Source organism: Carcharhinus amblyrhynchos, chromosome 30, assembly GCF_965287045.1.
Source record: "Carcharhinus amblyrhynchos chromosome 30, sCarAmb.v2.hapA, whole genome shotgun sequence".
Taxonomy (NCBI): domain Eukaryota; kingdom Metazoa; phylum Chordata; class Chondrichthyes; order Carcharhiniformes; family Carcharhinidae; genus Carcharhinus; species Carcharhinus amblyrhynchos.
The window spans coordinates 22,795,580-22,813,535 of NC_137353.1; the positions used below are offsets into that span (position 1 = coordinate 22,795,580).

The 17,956-nt window shown below is 42.8% G+C and overlaps 1 protein-coding gene across 2 annotated transcripts in view; it reads right to left on the minus strand.

Moving 5' to 3' along the window:
* The window catches only part of ccdc30 (coiled-coil domain containing 30), a 138,070-nt gene that overhangs the window by 72,654 nt on the left and 47,460 nt on the right, over positions 1 to 17,956 (minus strand). For both annotated transcript variants that reach the window (XM_080215260.1, XM_080215259.1), the window contains one exon: positions 16,947 to 17,062. In XM_080215260.1, the coding sequence (XP_080071386.1) occupies positions 16,947 to 17,062 (116 nt within the window). The remainder of the gene's footprint in view (positions 1 to 16,946; positions 17,063 to 17,956) is intronic.

Below are 17,956 nucleotides of genomic sequence, written 5' to 3' on the forward strand. Positions count from 1 at the left end.
CCAAACTTTCCTGTTGTGTTCTGAAGTAAAGCTCTCCTTTCTGCACCATCACACTGATGTATATGATTGATGTATTAAATCTGTTTTCACCAAATTGATTCATACAGACAATAATGCTGAAATCTTCAAAATCCCTCTGCAAGACCCCCATCTTGCTCTTTTCTATCTTCCAAAAGTACCACAATTTATGATCAATTCCCCACTTTCCAGAAAAGCAAACAACCTGCAGCTTTGGACGTACAACACCAGCAATGTCAGAGTGAATGGGCAAAGGTTTTTTGTTTTACAAAGGAACAAACCTAAGTCAGCATGGTTTTCCTTATTCTTCCCTGTGGGGACTCCCTTGCCCCTCTTACATACCTTTTCTCAGCCAATTCTGGTTGTTTTCATTATTTCCACTGGAATCATGTCAAATTGGTGAAAGTGGCCATAAGTATTCTACTGATTTGATTAGCATCACTTGTGCAAGGAAATACCAGTGGAAATAAAATCATATTTCTACTGAGGCCCACATCATAATGGCAGTGACCTCACAGAGCAGCTGTTAAATATCTTCACTAGTGACGCTGATACAACACAGTAGTTTTTAAACTTTCTTTTGTAGGGGCCCAACTCAATTCTGAAGGACAGTGTCTCCGATCTAAAGGGAAAGCGTGGTATGATGACCCGAAACATTTTTTTCAGTGAACAGAACAAAAGTAATACAGAAATCTGATGATCTGAGTAACCCATCCTGGAATCTCATTCCAGATCCTCAATCAAAACCACTGGGCAATATTGCATTGTTACATCATTATACCATTGGTTTGACGTAACAAAATATTCTTTGAAAAGTATTGGGACTTCTACAGATAAGTTATCTAAACTCTTTATGACATTAGCTTTCTTGTCCCCTACCTTAGATTTTCTCTTTATAGTGCTCATGTTGAGGTACCGTTCTACCGTTGAAGTGAGTCCCCTGATATCTTACTGAAACAAGCCTTTTTTCCAGTAGTTGTCATTGAGAATCAGTAAACTATTCGAATGAGGCAGATGTCATAGTTCAGCCCAATTCTGACCTCAGCGAACACCACGTGGGGCAAACTATTTCAGAGAGCAGGGTTTCCTGCCCTGCCACCCAAAGAGTAAGATGGAAACACATCCCTGATGATCATTGCAGGCATTTAGTGCTCCACTAGATACCAATTGATTGATACAACATTTTTACCCTCACATGGGCCAGACAGGATGCAGCTCTCTATCAGCTATCTATTAGTCCTTAGGCCTTGCCTGCCCCTTGTAAACTTGCAGACAGGAAGGTGCAGGCAGGAGGGCAGCAAGAAGGCCGCATGTGAAATTTTATAACCACCCCTTCCCCCGTTTCAGCTGCAAACTCATGGACACATCCATAAAATTCCATCCCTGTACTTTCCAGCCGATATCACCAGATTGAGGAATCCAAATTTTTCTAATAGGACAGGCCACTAGAATCATATCTTGCACAAAGGAAAATGATTGCAATTGTTGGAGGCCAATCACCTCAACTCCAGAACATCACTGCAGGAATTCAACAGGGTAATGTCCTCAGCCCAACTATCTTCAGCTGCTTCATCAATGATCTTCCTTCCACCATAAGGTCAGAAGCAGGGATGTTCACTAATGATTGCACAATGGTCGGCACCATTCATGACTCATGAAGCATTCCATGTCAAAATGCAGCAAGACCTGGACAATATCCAGACTTTGACTGACAAGTGACATGTAATGTCACAAATGCCAATAACCAACAAGGGAGAATCTAAACATCTCCCCTTGACATTTAGTGGCATTACCTTCACTGAATTCCCCCACTATCAACATTCTGGGGGTACACGGGTCACTATTCTGAAACTGAACTGGATAACCATGGAAATACTGTAACTACAAAGATAGGTTAAAGGCTCGGAATTTTGTGGTAACTCACTTCCCGTCTCCCCAAAATCTGTCCACAAGGCACATGTCAGGTGTGTGATGGAATTCTCTTCACTTGTCTGGCAACTCCAATAAAATTCAAGAAGTTTGAAACCATCCAGAACAAAGCTGCCTGGCCCGCTACCACTGGTAACCCCTTCAATACTTAAACCTTCAGTACCTCTACCACTGATGCACACTGGCAGCACTGTGCACCACTTGCAAGATTCACTGAAGCAACTTACAAATGCATTTTGGACAGTACCACCTAAACCCACAATCACTACCATCTAGGAAGGGCAAGGACAGCAGACACAAGGGAACACCACCAAATGTGGAAAAAACAGATTTCTAATTTTTTTTTCAATGTCACTGTCATATACTGTGAAACAGGCTATGAGAGTATGGGTGTGACTGGTTTAATTAAACTGAAAACAGTTAGACTGGAAGGGTCAAAGTATCAATAGAAAGTAGTGTGATGGTAAGTGTTGAAGTGGGAATGAACAGAATACTGGGGGAATAAAAACTTACTTAAGGCAGATAAGGGAAGGAATTTAAAGTTAAACGTATTTCAAAAGGAACATATATAAGTGGGAAATGGTGAGACAAAGTAGTAAGTTAACTTTTATACAAACTGTAGCCCTGACGTACCATGAAAGGTTGGTCAAGTCTAGGAAAAGCTAATTATTAAAGAACCATAGAAATAATAGAATAAAATATCAAAGCAAAAAATGCATATTTACAGAACTGAAGACTCTTAGAATTTCACTATGAAATCTCCACAAAGATAGTGTGTGCTGGAGACAGACTTGTGAACACCTGCTGCCACCACCCTCAAAGAAATGTGTTTTTGCCTGCAAGGTTGTTGAAACAAGCAGAAGTCTCAGTATCGAATAAGAGAGAAGGCAACACCAGCATAAGACTTCCCCTAAACCAGCAGGACATTGTGTGGTGATATTACTGGAATTTTTTTTGATTAAAACAACCATGAGGACTGCTAGATTCAAAAGGGGGTTTAACTTAGAGTTTATTTCAGGCAAATGTTTCCAGAAATGCTTGTACCGTGTGTTATTTTCCTCCTCCTTTGTTTTAATAAATGTTTAAATTTAAAATTCAAAATACCCACAAATGGTCTGAAACTTATTGGAGTTCAAGTACCACCTAATAATATTAAAACTGTTGTGACAGCATGTTCAAGTTTCCCACAATGTTGCATGACTTATTATCTGTCGTGCCAATAACAACAACAACCTTGAAGTTCCCCTCTAAGCCACTCACATCCTGACTTGGAAATATATTGCTGTACTTTTACTGTCACTAGATCGAAATCCTGGAACTCTCTCTGTACCAGCACTGTGGGTGTACCCACCCCACATAGACTGCAGCAATTCAAGAAGCTACCTTCTCAAGGGCAATTAGGAATGAGCAATAAATACTGGACTTGTCTGCAATGCCCACATCTCATAAATGAATAATAATGTTCACCAATATAAATAATAATGATATTGAGTGGTGCAATAATTCTCCATGCAGATTGTTCTTGCAGTTCCTCCAGTTATGGCTGAGTTTGTCGCACATTCACCTCTAAGTTAGAAGGTTGTGGGTTCAAGTCCCACTCCAGGATTTGAGCACAGAAATTAAAGCTGACTCCCAAGTGCACTATAGAGGGTGTACTACACCACTGGAAGTACCATCTTAAAGATAAACGTCAAACTTGCCCAAGATGCCCAAATCATGAAAATTAATATATTTTTAAAATGTGCAATCCTCCTACAGTATCACAGACAGTTATTTCTAGATGAAATATAGCATGAAGCATAAGAACATAAGAAATAGGAGCAGGAGTGGGCCATCTGGCCTTTCGAGCCTGCCCCGCCATTCAATAAGATCATGGCTGATCTGTCGTGGCTCAGTTCCACATTCCCACCCTCTCCCCATAACCCTTAATCCCCTCGCTTATCAAAAACCCATCAACCCGCGTCTTAAAAATATTTAGCGAGGTAGCCTCCACCACTTCAACAGGCAGAGAATTCCAGAGATTCACCACCCTTTGAGTGAAGAAATTCTTCCTCAACTCCGTTCTAAACCGCCCCCCCTTTATCTTGAGGCTGTGCCCCCTAGTCCTACTGTCCTTTCTGAGCGGGAAGAGTCTCTCCACCTCTATCCTATCCATCCCATTCATCATCTTATACGTCTCAATGAGATCTCCCCTCATTCTTCTAAACTCTAACAAGTACAAGCCTAGTTTATTCAGCCTCTCCTCATAGTTCAACCCCCTCAACTCCGGTATCAGCCTAGTAGACCTCCTCTGCACTCCCTCCAAGGCCAAAGTATCCTTGCGTAAGTACGGCGACCAAAACTGCACGCAGTACTTCAGCTGCAGCCTCACCAATGCCCTATATAGCCGCAGCAAGACCTCCCTACTTTTATATTCAATCCCCCTCACTATGAAGGCCAGCATCCCATTCGCCTTCCTGACCACCTGCTGCACCTGCAAGCTGGGTGTTTGCAACTCATGCACAAGGACCCCGAGGTCCCTCTGCACCGTCGCCTGCTGCAGTTTTTCGCCACGTAAGTAATAATCCTTCCTACCATTATTCCTACCAAAGTGGACCACCTCGCACTTGCCAACATTAAATTCCATTTGCCAGTTCCTGGCCCATTCATCCAGCCTATCTAGATCCTTCTGCAGACTCTCCACACCCTCCGCGCAATTTGCCGTTCCACCAATCTTGGTGTCATCAGCAAATTTCGACACCATACACTCGGTTCCCTCCTCCAGATCATCTATATAAATGGTAAATAGCTGAGGCCCCAGCACCGACCCCTGGGGCACTCCACTAGTCACCAACCGCCAATCCGAATAGCACCCATTGACCCCCACTCTCTGCCTCCTATTTGACAACCAGTCCTCTATCCACGCTAACACCCTACCCCCAACTCCATGTCCCCTGACCTTCTGCAATAACCTCTTGTGAGGTACCTTGTCAAACGCCTTCTGAAAATCAAGACAGACCACATCCACCGGCTCTCCGCTATCCACCGCCCTAGACACATCCTCATAGAACTCCAGTAAATTTGTCAGACATGACTTCCCCTTAACGAAACCGTGCTGTGTCTGCTCTATCAAGCAATTCCCCTCAAGATGCCTTGCTATTTCCTCCTTGATGACGGATTCTAACATTTTACCTACAACAGACGTTAAACTAACCGGCCTATAATTCCCCGCCTTTTGGCTGGCACCCTTCTTAAACAACGGCGTAACATTAGCCGCTTTCCAATCTTCCGGCACTTCCCCGGAATCCAGCGACGTCTGGAAAATAACCACCAAGGCATCCACTATCACCTCCACCATTTCTTTCAGAACCCTCGGATGCATTCCATCCGGTCCTGGGGGCTTGTCCACAATCAGCCCCCTCCAGTCTGTCGAGCAAATGTGAGATATATTAAGCACTCCTGGTTAAGGGTAATATGGGGTAGAATGCAAGTTAAAATCGACTCCTGCCAGCCCCCTCATTTGGGTGCAGAATATCTCATAGCACTATTTAAAGAAAAGCTGGGGAGTTTGTCCCCGGCATCCTTAAATTCATCCCAATCACAAAAACAGATGATCTGGCCATTAACACGCAGTCTTTTGCGGGTCCTCACTGTATGTACTTTTGGCTACGGTATTTTCTACATTATAACAGCCATGACTACACTTCGTCGGTGTAAGGCAATTTGTGATGTCAACATGGTGTGAAAGGAGCTATATAAATGCAAGTCCTTTGAGGTTGGGTTTGAGTTCAGTCCTGACTAATGGAATAAAACGTCTCTTTCTGCTGGCTTTGTGGAATCCGATTTTCTGAACTGAGTTTCTACAGACAAGTTCACAACACAGATTTGCCACCTTGCACAAAACAGCATTCGGGATGGTCAGGAAATATGAGATAATACATAAAATAGTTGGAGGGATTCTTCAAAGGTTGGGGCCAAGGCATGTTACTGGGAGAGATATATTTAACAAGCTGTAATAACCCTGAATGTGCACGAATGAATAATGCTATGTGGATACTCCAACAGTGGAGATTTAGTTTGCATTCTATCCCATATTACCCACAACCAAAAGTGCTCAATATAAGACATTTGGGTATATGCTACATTTCATCCAGGAATACTTGACTGACCTAGTAGGGGAATCATGCATTTTAAAAATACTATTTTTTAGGATTTAGGCATCTTGGCCAAGCCTGACATTTATTGCCCATCCTCAGTTATCCTGGTTTTATGCAACGGAGTAACCTGCTGGGTCACTTCAGATTAAAAGTCCACATATTCGTGCAAGGCTGGATTCACTAGACCACACCAGGTAAGGATAACAGATTTTTTGTTTTACATGGCAATCTTCATGATTATTTTTATACATAAGAGCTTTTAGGTTCTAGTTATGTTTAAACTTAAATGGTTTCTGGATTTTCAGAAGGCGTTTGACAAGGTACCTCACAAGAGGTTATTGCAGAAGGTCAGGGGACATGGAGTTGGGGGTAGGGTGTTAGCGTGGATAGAGGATTGGTTGTCAAATAGGAGGCAGAGAGTGGGGGTCAATGGGTGCTATTCGGATTGGCGGTTGGTGACTAGTGGGGTGCCCCAGGGGTCGGTGCTGGGGCATCAGCTATTTACCATTTACATAGATGATCTGGAGGAGGGAACCGAGTGCAGGGTGTCGAAATTTGCTGATGACACCAAGATTGGGGGAAAGGCAAATTGTGCGGAGGGTGTGGAGAGTCTGCAGAAGGATCTAGATAGGCTGGGCGAATGGGCCAGGAAATGGCAAATGGAATTTAATGTTGGCAAGTGTGAGGTGGTCCACTTTGGTAGGAAGAATGGTAGGAAGGACTATTACTTACGTGGCGAAAAACTGCAGCAGGCGACGGTGCAGAGGGACCTCGGGGTCCTTGTGCATGAGTCGCAAAAACCCAGCTTGCAGGTGCAGCAGGTGGTCAGGAAGGCGAATGGGAGCGACGGGGATTGAATATAAAAGTAGGGAGGTCTTGCTGCAGCTGTATAGGGCATTGGTGAGGCCGCAGCTGGAGTACTGTGTGCAGTTTTGGGCGCCGCACCTGCGCAAGGATATTTTGGCCCTGGAGGGAGTGCAGAGGAGGTTTACTAGGCTGATACCGGAGTTGAGGGGATTGAGCTATGAGGAGAGGCTGAATAAACTAGGCTTGTACTCGTTAGAGTTTAGAAGAATGAGGGGAGATCTCATTGAGACGTATAAGATGATGAATGGGATGGATAGGATAGAGGTGGAGAGACTCTTCCCGCTCAAAAAAGACAGTAGGACTAGGGGGCACAGCCTCAAGATAAAGGGGAGGCGGTTTAGAACGGAGTTGAGGAGGAACTTCTTCACTCAAAGGGTGGTGAATCTCTGGAATTCTCTGCCCGTTGAAGTGGTGGAGGCTGCCTCGCTAAATATTTTTAAGAAGCGGGTTGATGGGTTCTTGATAAGAGAGGGGATTAAGGGTTATGGGGAGAGGGCGGGAAAGTGGAACTGAGCCACAACAGATCAGCCATGATCTTATTGAATGGCGGGGCAGGCTCGAAGGGCTAGATGGCCTACTCCTGCTCCTATTTCTTATGTTCTTATGTTCTTATGAATTCAAGCTCTCAAACTGCTACCGGAGATTCATATTCACATTATCTGGATTTTTGTTCCCATATATAACCACTGCACCTTATTTTTGACCGTAACACTACATTCTACACCCTAGCTATGACTGTAACACTACATTATGCGCTCACTCGTTTCCTTCTCCCCAATGTCCTCTATGAACGATATGCTTTGTCCGTATAGCATGCAAGAAACAATACTTTTCACTATATCCCAATACATGTCACAATAATAAATCAAGTTCCATCACTATACTACAATTCTCCTGTTGCGTAACAGTACAGCAACACAATGTAATAAGTGTGTTACTCGCCAACAGTTGTTATGTGTCTCAGTTCAGCTCAAAAAGTCACAAAAGACAATTCCTCAGAAGTAAACAATGCAATGGTTTTCTTTGTGATATAAACAGATTAGATACCAAGAAAAGAGAAGGATACCAAAGGTATTCCACTTTTAGAGCATCGCCAGTCAGAAGAGAATTGTGGTCTGGAGTTAGGAACAGGGGGAGGAATTTTCCATTCCCGAGTATTACAGTTGATGGTAAATGCAGAGTGTTCAAATCCCAGAAGGGAAACTTGCAACAACTATCCTATATGTTTGTTTTTGCAATTTGTACAATATTGAAGAGATTTTGAAATCCAGAACCAAGGACCTTGACTATTTATGATGATTTTTTAATAAAGTAAATATTTATTAAAAAGAGAAAAAAAAATCATATCACACTTAAATATGACAATGGTTTCTCAGAGCACCAATATCTTGGAACAATTTCAAACAATCTTAAGTTTAACCACTTTCAGAGTTAACCTTCCCCATCTGTTCAGCAGATGTTACAATCTACAAAAGGTCCAGTAACATTCACCACACAGTGCCTTTAATTATTTCTCGAGGTATCCTCAGATTTCTTGCAGTTAGCTTTCCAGATCTTGTATTGTTCACACTCCTTGCTGGGAGTTTGAACAGTTATTCTTCCTGTTCACAGGTGCATTCATAGGTTTTAGTATCTACTTAAATGCATATTTCCCTTTGATCTCCCCATTGTCTCACCCAGCCTCTTTACAGCTGCTCTCTCATGGAATTAATTCATTTCATCCCTTTCCTTTAGCTTCTTTAATTTAAAGTAAGCTTATTCTGTCCACTTTACCTGTGACATCCTTCTTTCACGCCTTACTTCTCCTTTGAATCACAACAACCCATTCAAATTTATTTATGTTTTGTAACTATCCTTATTAAATGTAAATGTAATAAAATGTGAACATCCGTTTAAAGTTTTGAGAGACTCATTACCATATCAAACCATATCAATCACACAAATCACTCTGTCCCTTGCTTTAATTACAATGCTCACGTTCCAACAGTTCACAAATACAAGAAGAATATTACCAACAGAAAAATATTACCATTTCTTAGGTTTTCTGGACAGGCTTTCTTGACAGGATATTAAATGCTGTGGGAGGTGTGAAAAACCACAAGTTTCCTGCCAACTTTCTGTGCCAGATCATTGGCTTTTCAACTCATTATATATATATGAATGTGATGCATGTCATATCTTGTAGTGGGACAACTTGGGATTTGTCCAACCCACTATTACCTCACTGGTTTAATTATGGTGCACAGAAATAAAAAAAACCACATCTGCACACACAGGGATGTCAGAAGTTGCAGCGAGACACAGATAGATGCAAGACTGGGCGGAGAAGTGGCAGATGGACTTCAACGCAGATAACTATGTAGTGGTCCATTTTGGCAGGTCCAATGGGATGATGGAGTACAATATTAAGGGTAGGACTCTTAGCAGTGTTGAGGAGCAGAAGGACCTTGGGGTCCGGGCTCACAGGACTTTTAAATCGGCCTTGCAGGTGGAGGATGTGGTCAAGAAGGCGTATGGTGTGCTAGCCTTCATTAATCGAGGGATTGAGTTTAGGAGTCAGGAGGTCATGTTGCAACTTTATAAGACCCTTGTCAGACCCCACTTGGAGTGCTCTGCGCAGTTCTGGTCGCCTCACTACAAGAAGGATGTGGAAGCTATTGAGAGGGTGCAGAGGAGATTTACAAGGATGTTGCCTGGATTGGGAGGCATGCCTTATGAAGATAGGTTGAGGGAGCTAAGTCTCTTCTCCCTGGAGAGACCAAGATTGAGAGGCGACCTGATAGAGGTTTATAAAATGTTGAGAGGTATAGATAGGGTGGATTCTCGGAGGCTATTTCCCAGGGCTGAAATGGTCGCTACAAGAGGACACAGGTTTAAGGCGCTGGGAAACAGGTACAGAGATGTCAGGGGTAAGTTTTTCACTCAGAGGGTGGTGAGTGAGTGGAATCGGCTGCTGTCAGTGGTGGTAGAGGCGAACTCACTAGGGTCTTTTAAGAGACTACTGGATGCGTACATGGGATTTAATGGGATTGAGAATTATAGGTAGGCCTAGTAGGTATAGATATGATCGGCGCAACTTGTGGGCCGAAGGGCCTGTTTGTGCTGTAATGTTCTATTCTATCACTCTCTGCAGCCAGGGATTGGTCGTAGTGAGTGATGACCCTGAAAAGTAAGAGGCCTACTGCCCCCAAGTGCAGCAATACCATTGCTGGGGAACCTTGTTTACACATTTGTAGAATGCCTCTGTGATAACAGAAGGAGGTCCACCAACTTCACCATGCCAGCTTGGGTGCAGATTACCAGTGCATTCACACACCTCGATTGGACCTACTTCTGGAGCAGGCTTGGGGTCACAATCTAGTGAGCACAGCACAGATTCAGGTCCACAGCAGGTGGAGGCAAGGACATCCAAAGTCACCGACACACGGAGGACCTTTGGAGATCAGGCTCCTGCAGAGTGAATCAGATGGTGAACCCTTGGACTTGGCATTCACACAGGTGTTCCATATGCAAAGACAGACATGGGAACAAATGGTAAGTTTGTCAGATATCATCACAAGATTGCAAAGGACAATGGAGGAATCTACCCACAATCAGTCTGATATCATTGCCCAACATGCCAGCACACTGAGGTCACACCAATAGGATGGCAACTGCCATGAAGATTTTTGTCCAGAACATTGGGCCTGATATGTATTGTGAAGTTGAGTTTGTGAAGTGTGGTCCCTTTAAGAACTGGTTTTGTGTCAGCGTTTGGATGTTTAAAATGTAGGCTCACAGGATATGTAGACTGCAACATCTGTAACAACAACCAAGCATCAGAGTTGCCTTGGTAACAGGCTTTAGAATTTTGACAGCCTATCAGTTTAAAGAAGACACTCAGCTATCAAGAACTTACCAAATTTGAATGTGCTGTTGTTAACATCAGACCAATCCTGGTGTAGGAAAATTGATAGGTCACCACAGTTATAAAGAGGAACTCAACTGCCTGCCAGCAGTTCAACTGAAGGGCTATCACCTCTCAGCACCTAGAGAGGGAAAGAGTGGCTCCCTGCCAGTTTAAAAATATCACAAGAGAACTCTTCATCTACCTAACAAAGGGCACCACACCAGAGAGAGTTTACAGACAGCAGAAATCAACAGAAGAACTCCAAAAGTTTTTCCCAAGCCACAAAATCTGGTTGCAATATTATTTATTTTGTAATGAATGGACCTTGTATTTATTTGAGTAACATTCCAATAGAACCTTACTTTAATTGATATGTTGTCATCACAGACAACAGGGCATAGCAATCACCAAGCAGCCTCCACATCCACTATGGATGTCAGCAAAACACCTAGAAAAGGTAGCATGGGTGTCCACAATCTGCATAGAATTTACACAAATGTAAATAGATACTGACATTCCACTTTTCATGTGGTGTATTATGCCTCTTCTATCTAATAAGATGTACACAGTGGTCCATCAAATGTTGCAGATACCCCTACTACTGGCAGGGGTATCTACCTCTGCTCTTTAGCATCTAGAACCATCTCCACACAGGGCCTGTCATTGTCTACCTCTGCTCTTTAGCATCTAGAACCATCTCAACACAGAGCCTGGCCTTCTCTGTGCAGTATCGACAACAGCAAAGCCTCTGTTTCAAAGAAAGTCATGGTTCCCTACGATATATCTGAGACCTGCTTCAGAGGTTCATATTATGTTCCCTCTTGAGTTTAGAACCTGGAGGTTGCTTTGGTACCCTGATGCTTCTGCAATATGGGTTGTTCAATGTGGGTTCTACAGGATTGAATAATGACGCGCATGGAGACGACACATCTTTCATTGACCTCCATGTACGTACTGTCAGCCTTGAATTAGCTCCATTTATGGACGCAAACTTGAACCTCCTATGTGCTTCTATTTGCCCGCAGCATTATCTCATGTCTGCGGTTACATCTGAACATATCCCCACCTTCCAATCTTCATAATTTAGAGCGAGGTGTGTCACTGAGTGATGTCGAGCTTTGCGATTCCTTCTAGTTGGTTGAAGTTATGTAACCTAGGAGATATCTGCAAAGACCCCAGATGCCTGACTTGGACACGGGAGGATGTATCACTGGGCCAGAAGGTCTGGCTAGTGTTATCATATTAACCACATTAACAACTCTGAGATGATCATCGACATGGTAATGTGCACCTTACCAACTTGTTGGTGTGCCAGGGTTCCATGTGCATTTGTCAGCCTGTTGGGATGAAAACATGGTGGTCTCAAACATGATCGGAGCAAGCCTCCAAGACATCTGATGTATGTTCTTTATCATCAACAATTGAGATGAGTGTCATCATTTTCCTTCAGGTACATAAATGTGACAATGAGGGAGCTCGGAACGTAGGGAGCCTCAAAATGGAGGCATAGTCATGAACACTAGCTAGACAGATATTTAACAATGCTGTTCAGAACGGTTCATGGTCCACGGAAAGGTGAGTTGAAGTGCAGCCTCGCATTCCTTTCTGAGAGTTATAGGTGACTGAGGCCCTAAGAAATATCTAATGCTGGGACTGAATATGATGAGGTTTCAGCACTTGTCTTGTCAGAATGATTGCCTATTTGATCTCTGTACGACCAGCTGCCCCCCACAACTCATCAGCATCAGCACACTGGTCCCAGCACTGTTCAGGTGAAGACCGTCCAAATGGTACATTTCCCACTTTCTCCAGTGTTGGTGCTAGTGCCCAATGAATTGAAACCCATTTCTCCCACACCAATATTTCAGCCATGAATCTCTTGAATTTTTAACTCTCAAATCTTATTTACACGACTCCATTTTGCTCATAGTGCAGGTAATAACAATATTGGTGTCAGCTGCAAACTTACTAACCATGCCCCATAAATTCTCATCCAAATCATTAACATAAACAACAAATACAAATGGACATAGCACTAATCCCTGAGGCACACCGCTCGTCACAGGCCTCCAGTTTGAACAACAACCTTTTACAACCACTGTGTCTTCTGTCTTCAAGCCCATTTTGTATCTATTTAGCTACTTCACCCTGGATTAAGTGAGATTTAACCTTACCCAACAACCTGTGTGGTACCTTATCAAAGGCATTACTAAAGTCCATGTAGACAATGTCAACTGCCTTGCCCTCATCTACCACCTTGGTTATTCCTTCAAAAAACTCAAATAAAATTCGTAAGACATGATTTTCCACTCACAAAGCCATGCTGACTATCCCTCATCAGTCTTGCTTCTCTAAATGCCTGTAGACTCTGTCTCTCAGAATACCTTCTAAAAATGTACCCACTACAGGTGTTAGGCTCACCGGTCTGTAGTTCCAGGCTTCTCTCTGCAGCCCTTCTTATATAAAGGCACAACATTTACTACCCTCCAATTTTCAGGCACCTCACCTCTGGCTGTTGATGATTCAAATATCTCTGTTGGGAGACCCGCAATTTCTTCCCTCACCTCCCACAATGTCCTGGGATACATTTCATCAGGTCCCAGGGATTTATCTACCTTGATGTGCTTTAAAACTTCCAGCGCCTCCTTCTCCATAATATGTACACTCCTCAAGACATCACTATTTATTTCCCCAAGTTCCCTAGCATCCATGCCTTTCTCAACAGTAAATACCGATGAGAAATATTCATTTAGAACCTCATTCATCTCTTGTGGGTCTGTACATAGATGACGTTGTTGATCCTTAAGAGGCCCTATTCTCTCCCTAGTTATAGAAGCTCTTTGGATTCTCCTTTGCGTCATTTGCCAAAGCAATCTCACATCCCCTTTCTGCCCTCCTGATTTCTCTCTTAACTCTACTTCGACAATATCTATACTTTTCAAAGGATCTAACTTGATCCCAGCTGCCTATGCATGTCGTACGTCTCCTCCTCCTTTTTGACCAGAACCTCAATATCCCAAGTCATCCAGGGTCCCCTACTTCTACCAGCCTTCCCCTTCACTCCAAAAGGAACATGCTTACCCTGAACCCTGCTTAACACACTTCTAAAAGCCTCTGACGTATCAGACTCACTGTTGTTTGTCAACAAACTCCTCCAATGAACTTTTGAAGGTTCCTGTCTAATACCATCAAAATTAGCCTTACCCCAATTTAGGATTTTAACTTTTGGGCCAGACCTATCATTCTCCATAACTATCTTAAAACTAATGGAATTATGGTCACTGGTCCAAAAGTGATTCCTCACTAAGTTACCTGCCCTTTCTTATTTCCCAAGAGGAGGACAGATTTTGCCCCGTCTCTAGTCAGGCCATCCACATACTGAATGGGAAATTCCTCCTGAATACACTCAACAAATTTCTCTCCATCCAAGCCCCTAATACAATGGCGGTTCCAGTCAAAGTCCCCTACTATCACTTCCCTACTTTTCTTGAAGCTATCCGTAATTTCCTTACATATTTGCTCCTCAATTTCCTGCTGCCTATTTGGGGGCCTGTAGTACAATCCTATCAAAGTGATCTCTCCCTTCTTATTTCTCATTCCTACCCATATAGACAGTGGGCGAACCTTTAGATATATCTCTTCTCAGTACCTCCGTGGTGTTCTCCCTACTCATAAAAATGCAACATCCCTCCTCTTTTACCTCCTGTTTATCTTTCTTATAGCATCTGTACCTTCTTGATCTGCACACCTGCCTCACTGTCCCTGATGATGGGCCAAATCACAGCAACTTTCCTAAGGGGTCTGACCATCTCCTGGAACAATTTGTCCAGGTAACTTAGCCCCTTCCCCAGTGTGTCACAGTGTCTGCAGCTCAGCATCTAACTCAGTGACTCTGAGTCTATGTTCCTCCAGCCACAGGCTCTTGCAGATGTTTTTTCCTTGGATCACACAAGTGTGCACAAGCTCCAGCCACAACATATCACATGCCTGTCATCATTAAAACACTTAATTAATTCATTATTTTACTATTTAAATTTTAATATATCTAGCCCAGTCTTTGCTCACATTATTAATAAAAATGTTCTTGATTGAAATTCCCAAGTTAAAAAAAAGGAAATATTTACCAGCCAACCAATCTAATAAGATTTACTACTATTAGTAAAACTTACTGTTACTTATAAAACCTGGCAATTACTGAATCTACCCAAGTTTTGAAAGATAAATGAGAAAATCACTGACCCACCAATGCTGTTCTGTACCTCACACTTTGATTTTTCTCAGAATGTGGTCAGCCTGCTCTGGAAATCACAGGATGGTATAAAGTCTGACAACACCAGGTTTAAGTCCAACCGATTTATTTGATAGTAAACTCACTAGCTTTCGAGGGGTTTCCCTCTTCTTCAGGTGAATGGAGAGTTCTGGCCTCAGACAGAGCATATAAAGCACAAACAGTTTACAGATTACTGATTAGAATGCGAATCTTTACACCTAACCTGCTGTTCAAGTCCTAAAGTGGCCAACAATGTGAGTGGAAGGAGCACTGATCACAGGTTAAAGAGATGTGTATTGTCTCCAGACAGTACAGTAACTGAGGTTTCAGTAATCTGTAAACTGTCTGCGCTTTATATGCTCTGTCTGAGGCTAGAACTCTCCATTCACCTGAAGAAGAGGGAAACCCCTCGAAAGCTAGTGAGTTTACTATCAATAAATCGGTTGGACTTAAACCTGGTGTTGTCAGACTTTTTACTGTGTTTACCCCAGTCCAACGCCGGCATATCCACATAATCACAGGATGGACAGCTCTAGAATCCTCCTTTCGCTCACTCTTTTAGATGCTTTTTGTCTCCAAGTCCTCCTTTCTCGTGCTCTTTTAGATGCTGCTGTCTATCCCCAGGTCATGATGTGAGTATATTATCAAATAAATAGGTTGGACTAAAACCTGGTGTTGTCAGACTTTTTACTGTGTTATCCCCAGGTCATCATCACTCCAATATTAGGCAGGAGAAAATTTTCTCTTTCACTGTTGGGATGGGTGTGACAGGGAGATGGAGTGTGGATCACATGCTCCCTACAGAACATTTCTAATTTTCCTTTTGTTAAGATCAATGGAATGAAAGCAAGGCCAATTATCTTTTAAAAGCTGCAATTTATCTCATTGCCTGACGGAGTGAAAATTTACCCTCAAGATGAGCTACATTTCCCATTACTGCCCTTTCCCATCTCCAACCTCCAATCTCTCTCCCTTCTTTGCTCTTGCTCTTTTGAAGCTACAGAAGTGCACATTGTATATTTGACATTCCTGCTCCCTGCATCCTCCCTTGAGTGAAATGACGAACTTCACACTGTCTCCTACTCTAACGTAGGCCCAGATTTTTGTGGATTCCCATGGCTTCTTATAGACCCTATGTCAACTCGACCTCCCACCCACCCCGATGCAACCTCAAACTCTCCATGCCAATGCACACTCATTCACTCAAGATACACCATATACAGAACCAATGAGTCTACAGTAAAAATGGTATGTGTGGAATTGCAAAGTGAAAAAGACACCCAGTCATTATTCTTGGGGAAAGAAAACTGATGTTCCTATAACGCTATAAAACTGTTGATCAAATGGGTCATTAATTTATCAATAATAAAAGCTTTAAGCATTTCACACCTCAAATCTTATGCAAATAATTAGAGACATTGACAAAAGGAATCACAGAAAAAAAACCTTATGAGAAGCACACAAATGTGTGAATCAAGTGACGTCAACAGTTCTTTCAAAAATTAGTCTCAGAAAGGGAGAGTCCTATTTACGTAGCCGAGTGTTTGACAATGATGGACGTCTCCCTCAAGAGCGGACAAGCAGCCCTGCAGTGTTTGCTAATCGGGCTTCCAGCATAGTGACTGCCTTCTTCCACCCACACTGGTTAAATACTAGCAGTCACGGGATAAGGCCCTTAAGTGGGCATTAATTGCCCACTTAAGGGCCTCAACTGGCAACAAGGTGGGTTGGCACTCCACAAACCTACCATCATAACCATAGTTGGAGCAGAATGACAGACAGCTAGTTCTCAAGTGCACTGTAACAAAAGTGTGACTTCTTGGTGCATACTACTTACTGTATCTAAAAGGGATTTTCGTTCCCAGTCCAACTCACGTACACGATTGCGTAATGCCAGAATTTCTTCATCCAATTTGCTGTTCTGGGCTTTGGCTTTATCTAGTTCCACAGCGTCTGTGAAAAAAACAAGGAGATTTGAATCTTTCTCATTCTCCTTTTCTACAGGCTCTTCATTTTCAACAGACGCGGTCTCTTCTATAGATAATTTCTTCTTGTCTGATCCCTTCTCTTTTGAAGCCAATTTCTTCTGCTTTTTACTGGATGTCTTTTGTTTTCCAGACACCTCCTCCTCTTTAACAGTTGGTTTCTCTTTTGTTACATTTGGACTGTCCATGATTCAGCTAGGGGTTGCACATTGCCCAGAATAATACACATCAGTGTGTCAGGGCAAGAGTAGGATATCTAGGTGAAAGTTCTGGATCATCATCAGCCTGATGGTTGCCTTCAGCCATATGGCTGTGGGCAGTCAATGCTCAACAAGCTACTGTTTAAAAAGCCCTTGCTCCCTTCAACTAACACAGCAATATGCAGCTGTGAGGTCATGCTTTATGATGCAAAAGTGTTCTCTCTCCTTTTTCTGAACCCTGGCTACTTTCATGTTGGGTCCTCTAGAAACAGAACTCTTGAGTTTGATTGTGGGCACATCATGTTTCTGTATGTACATGGCTTATGGGCACTTCACAAATTGAGAGATTTATCACATGAAGCCTCAAACAAAAATGATGAGTGTCCTTTTACCCATCTGACTTGATGATGGATCATGAACTCCGTGTGACCACACAATTGCACCATAAACAAAACCAATGAAGTCACTTTAGTGACTTTCAATTTTCTTCCTGGAACAATTTCCTCTCTCATTCCTTTTCCTCTCCTAAAAGCAATGCAGATTGTTGGGCTAGAATTTTATAAATGAGGAGGATCAGAGCCTGCAGTTGAGCATGAATAGAATCCATAAGAGTCAATGACAGGAGACAAGGGCTCAAAGAGATTGGAGGAGGCAGGAGGAGG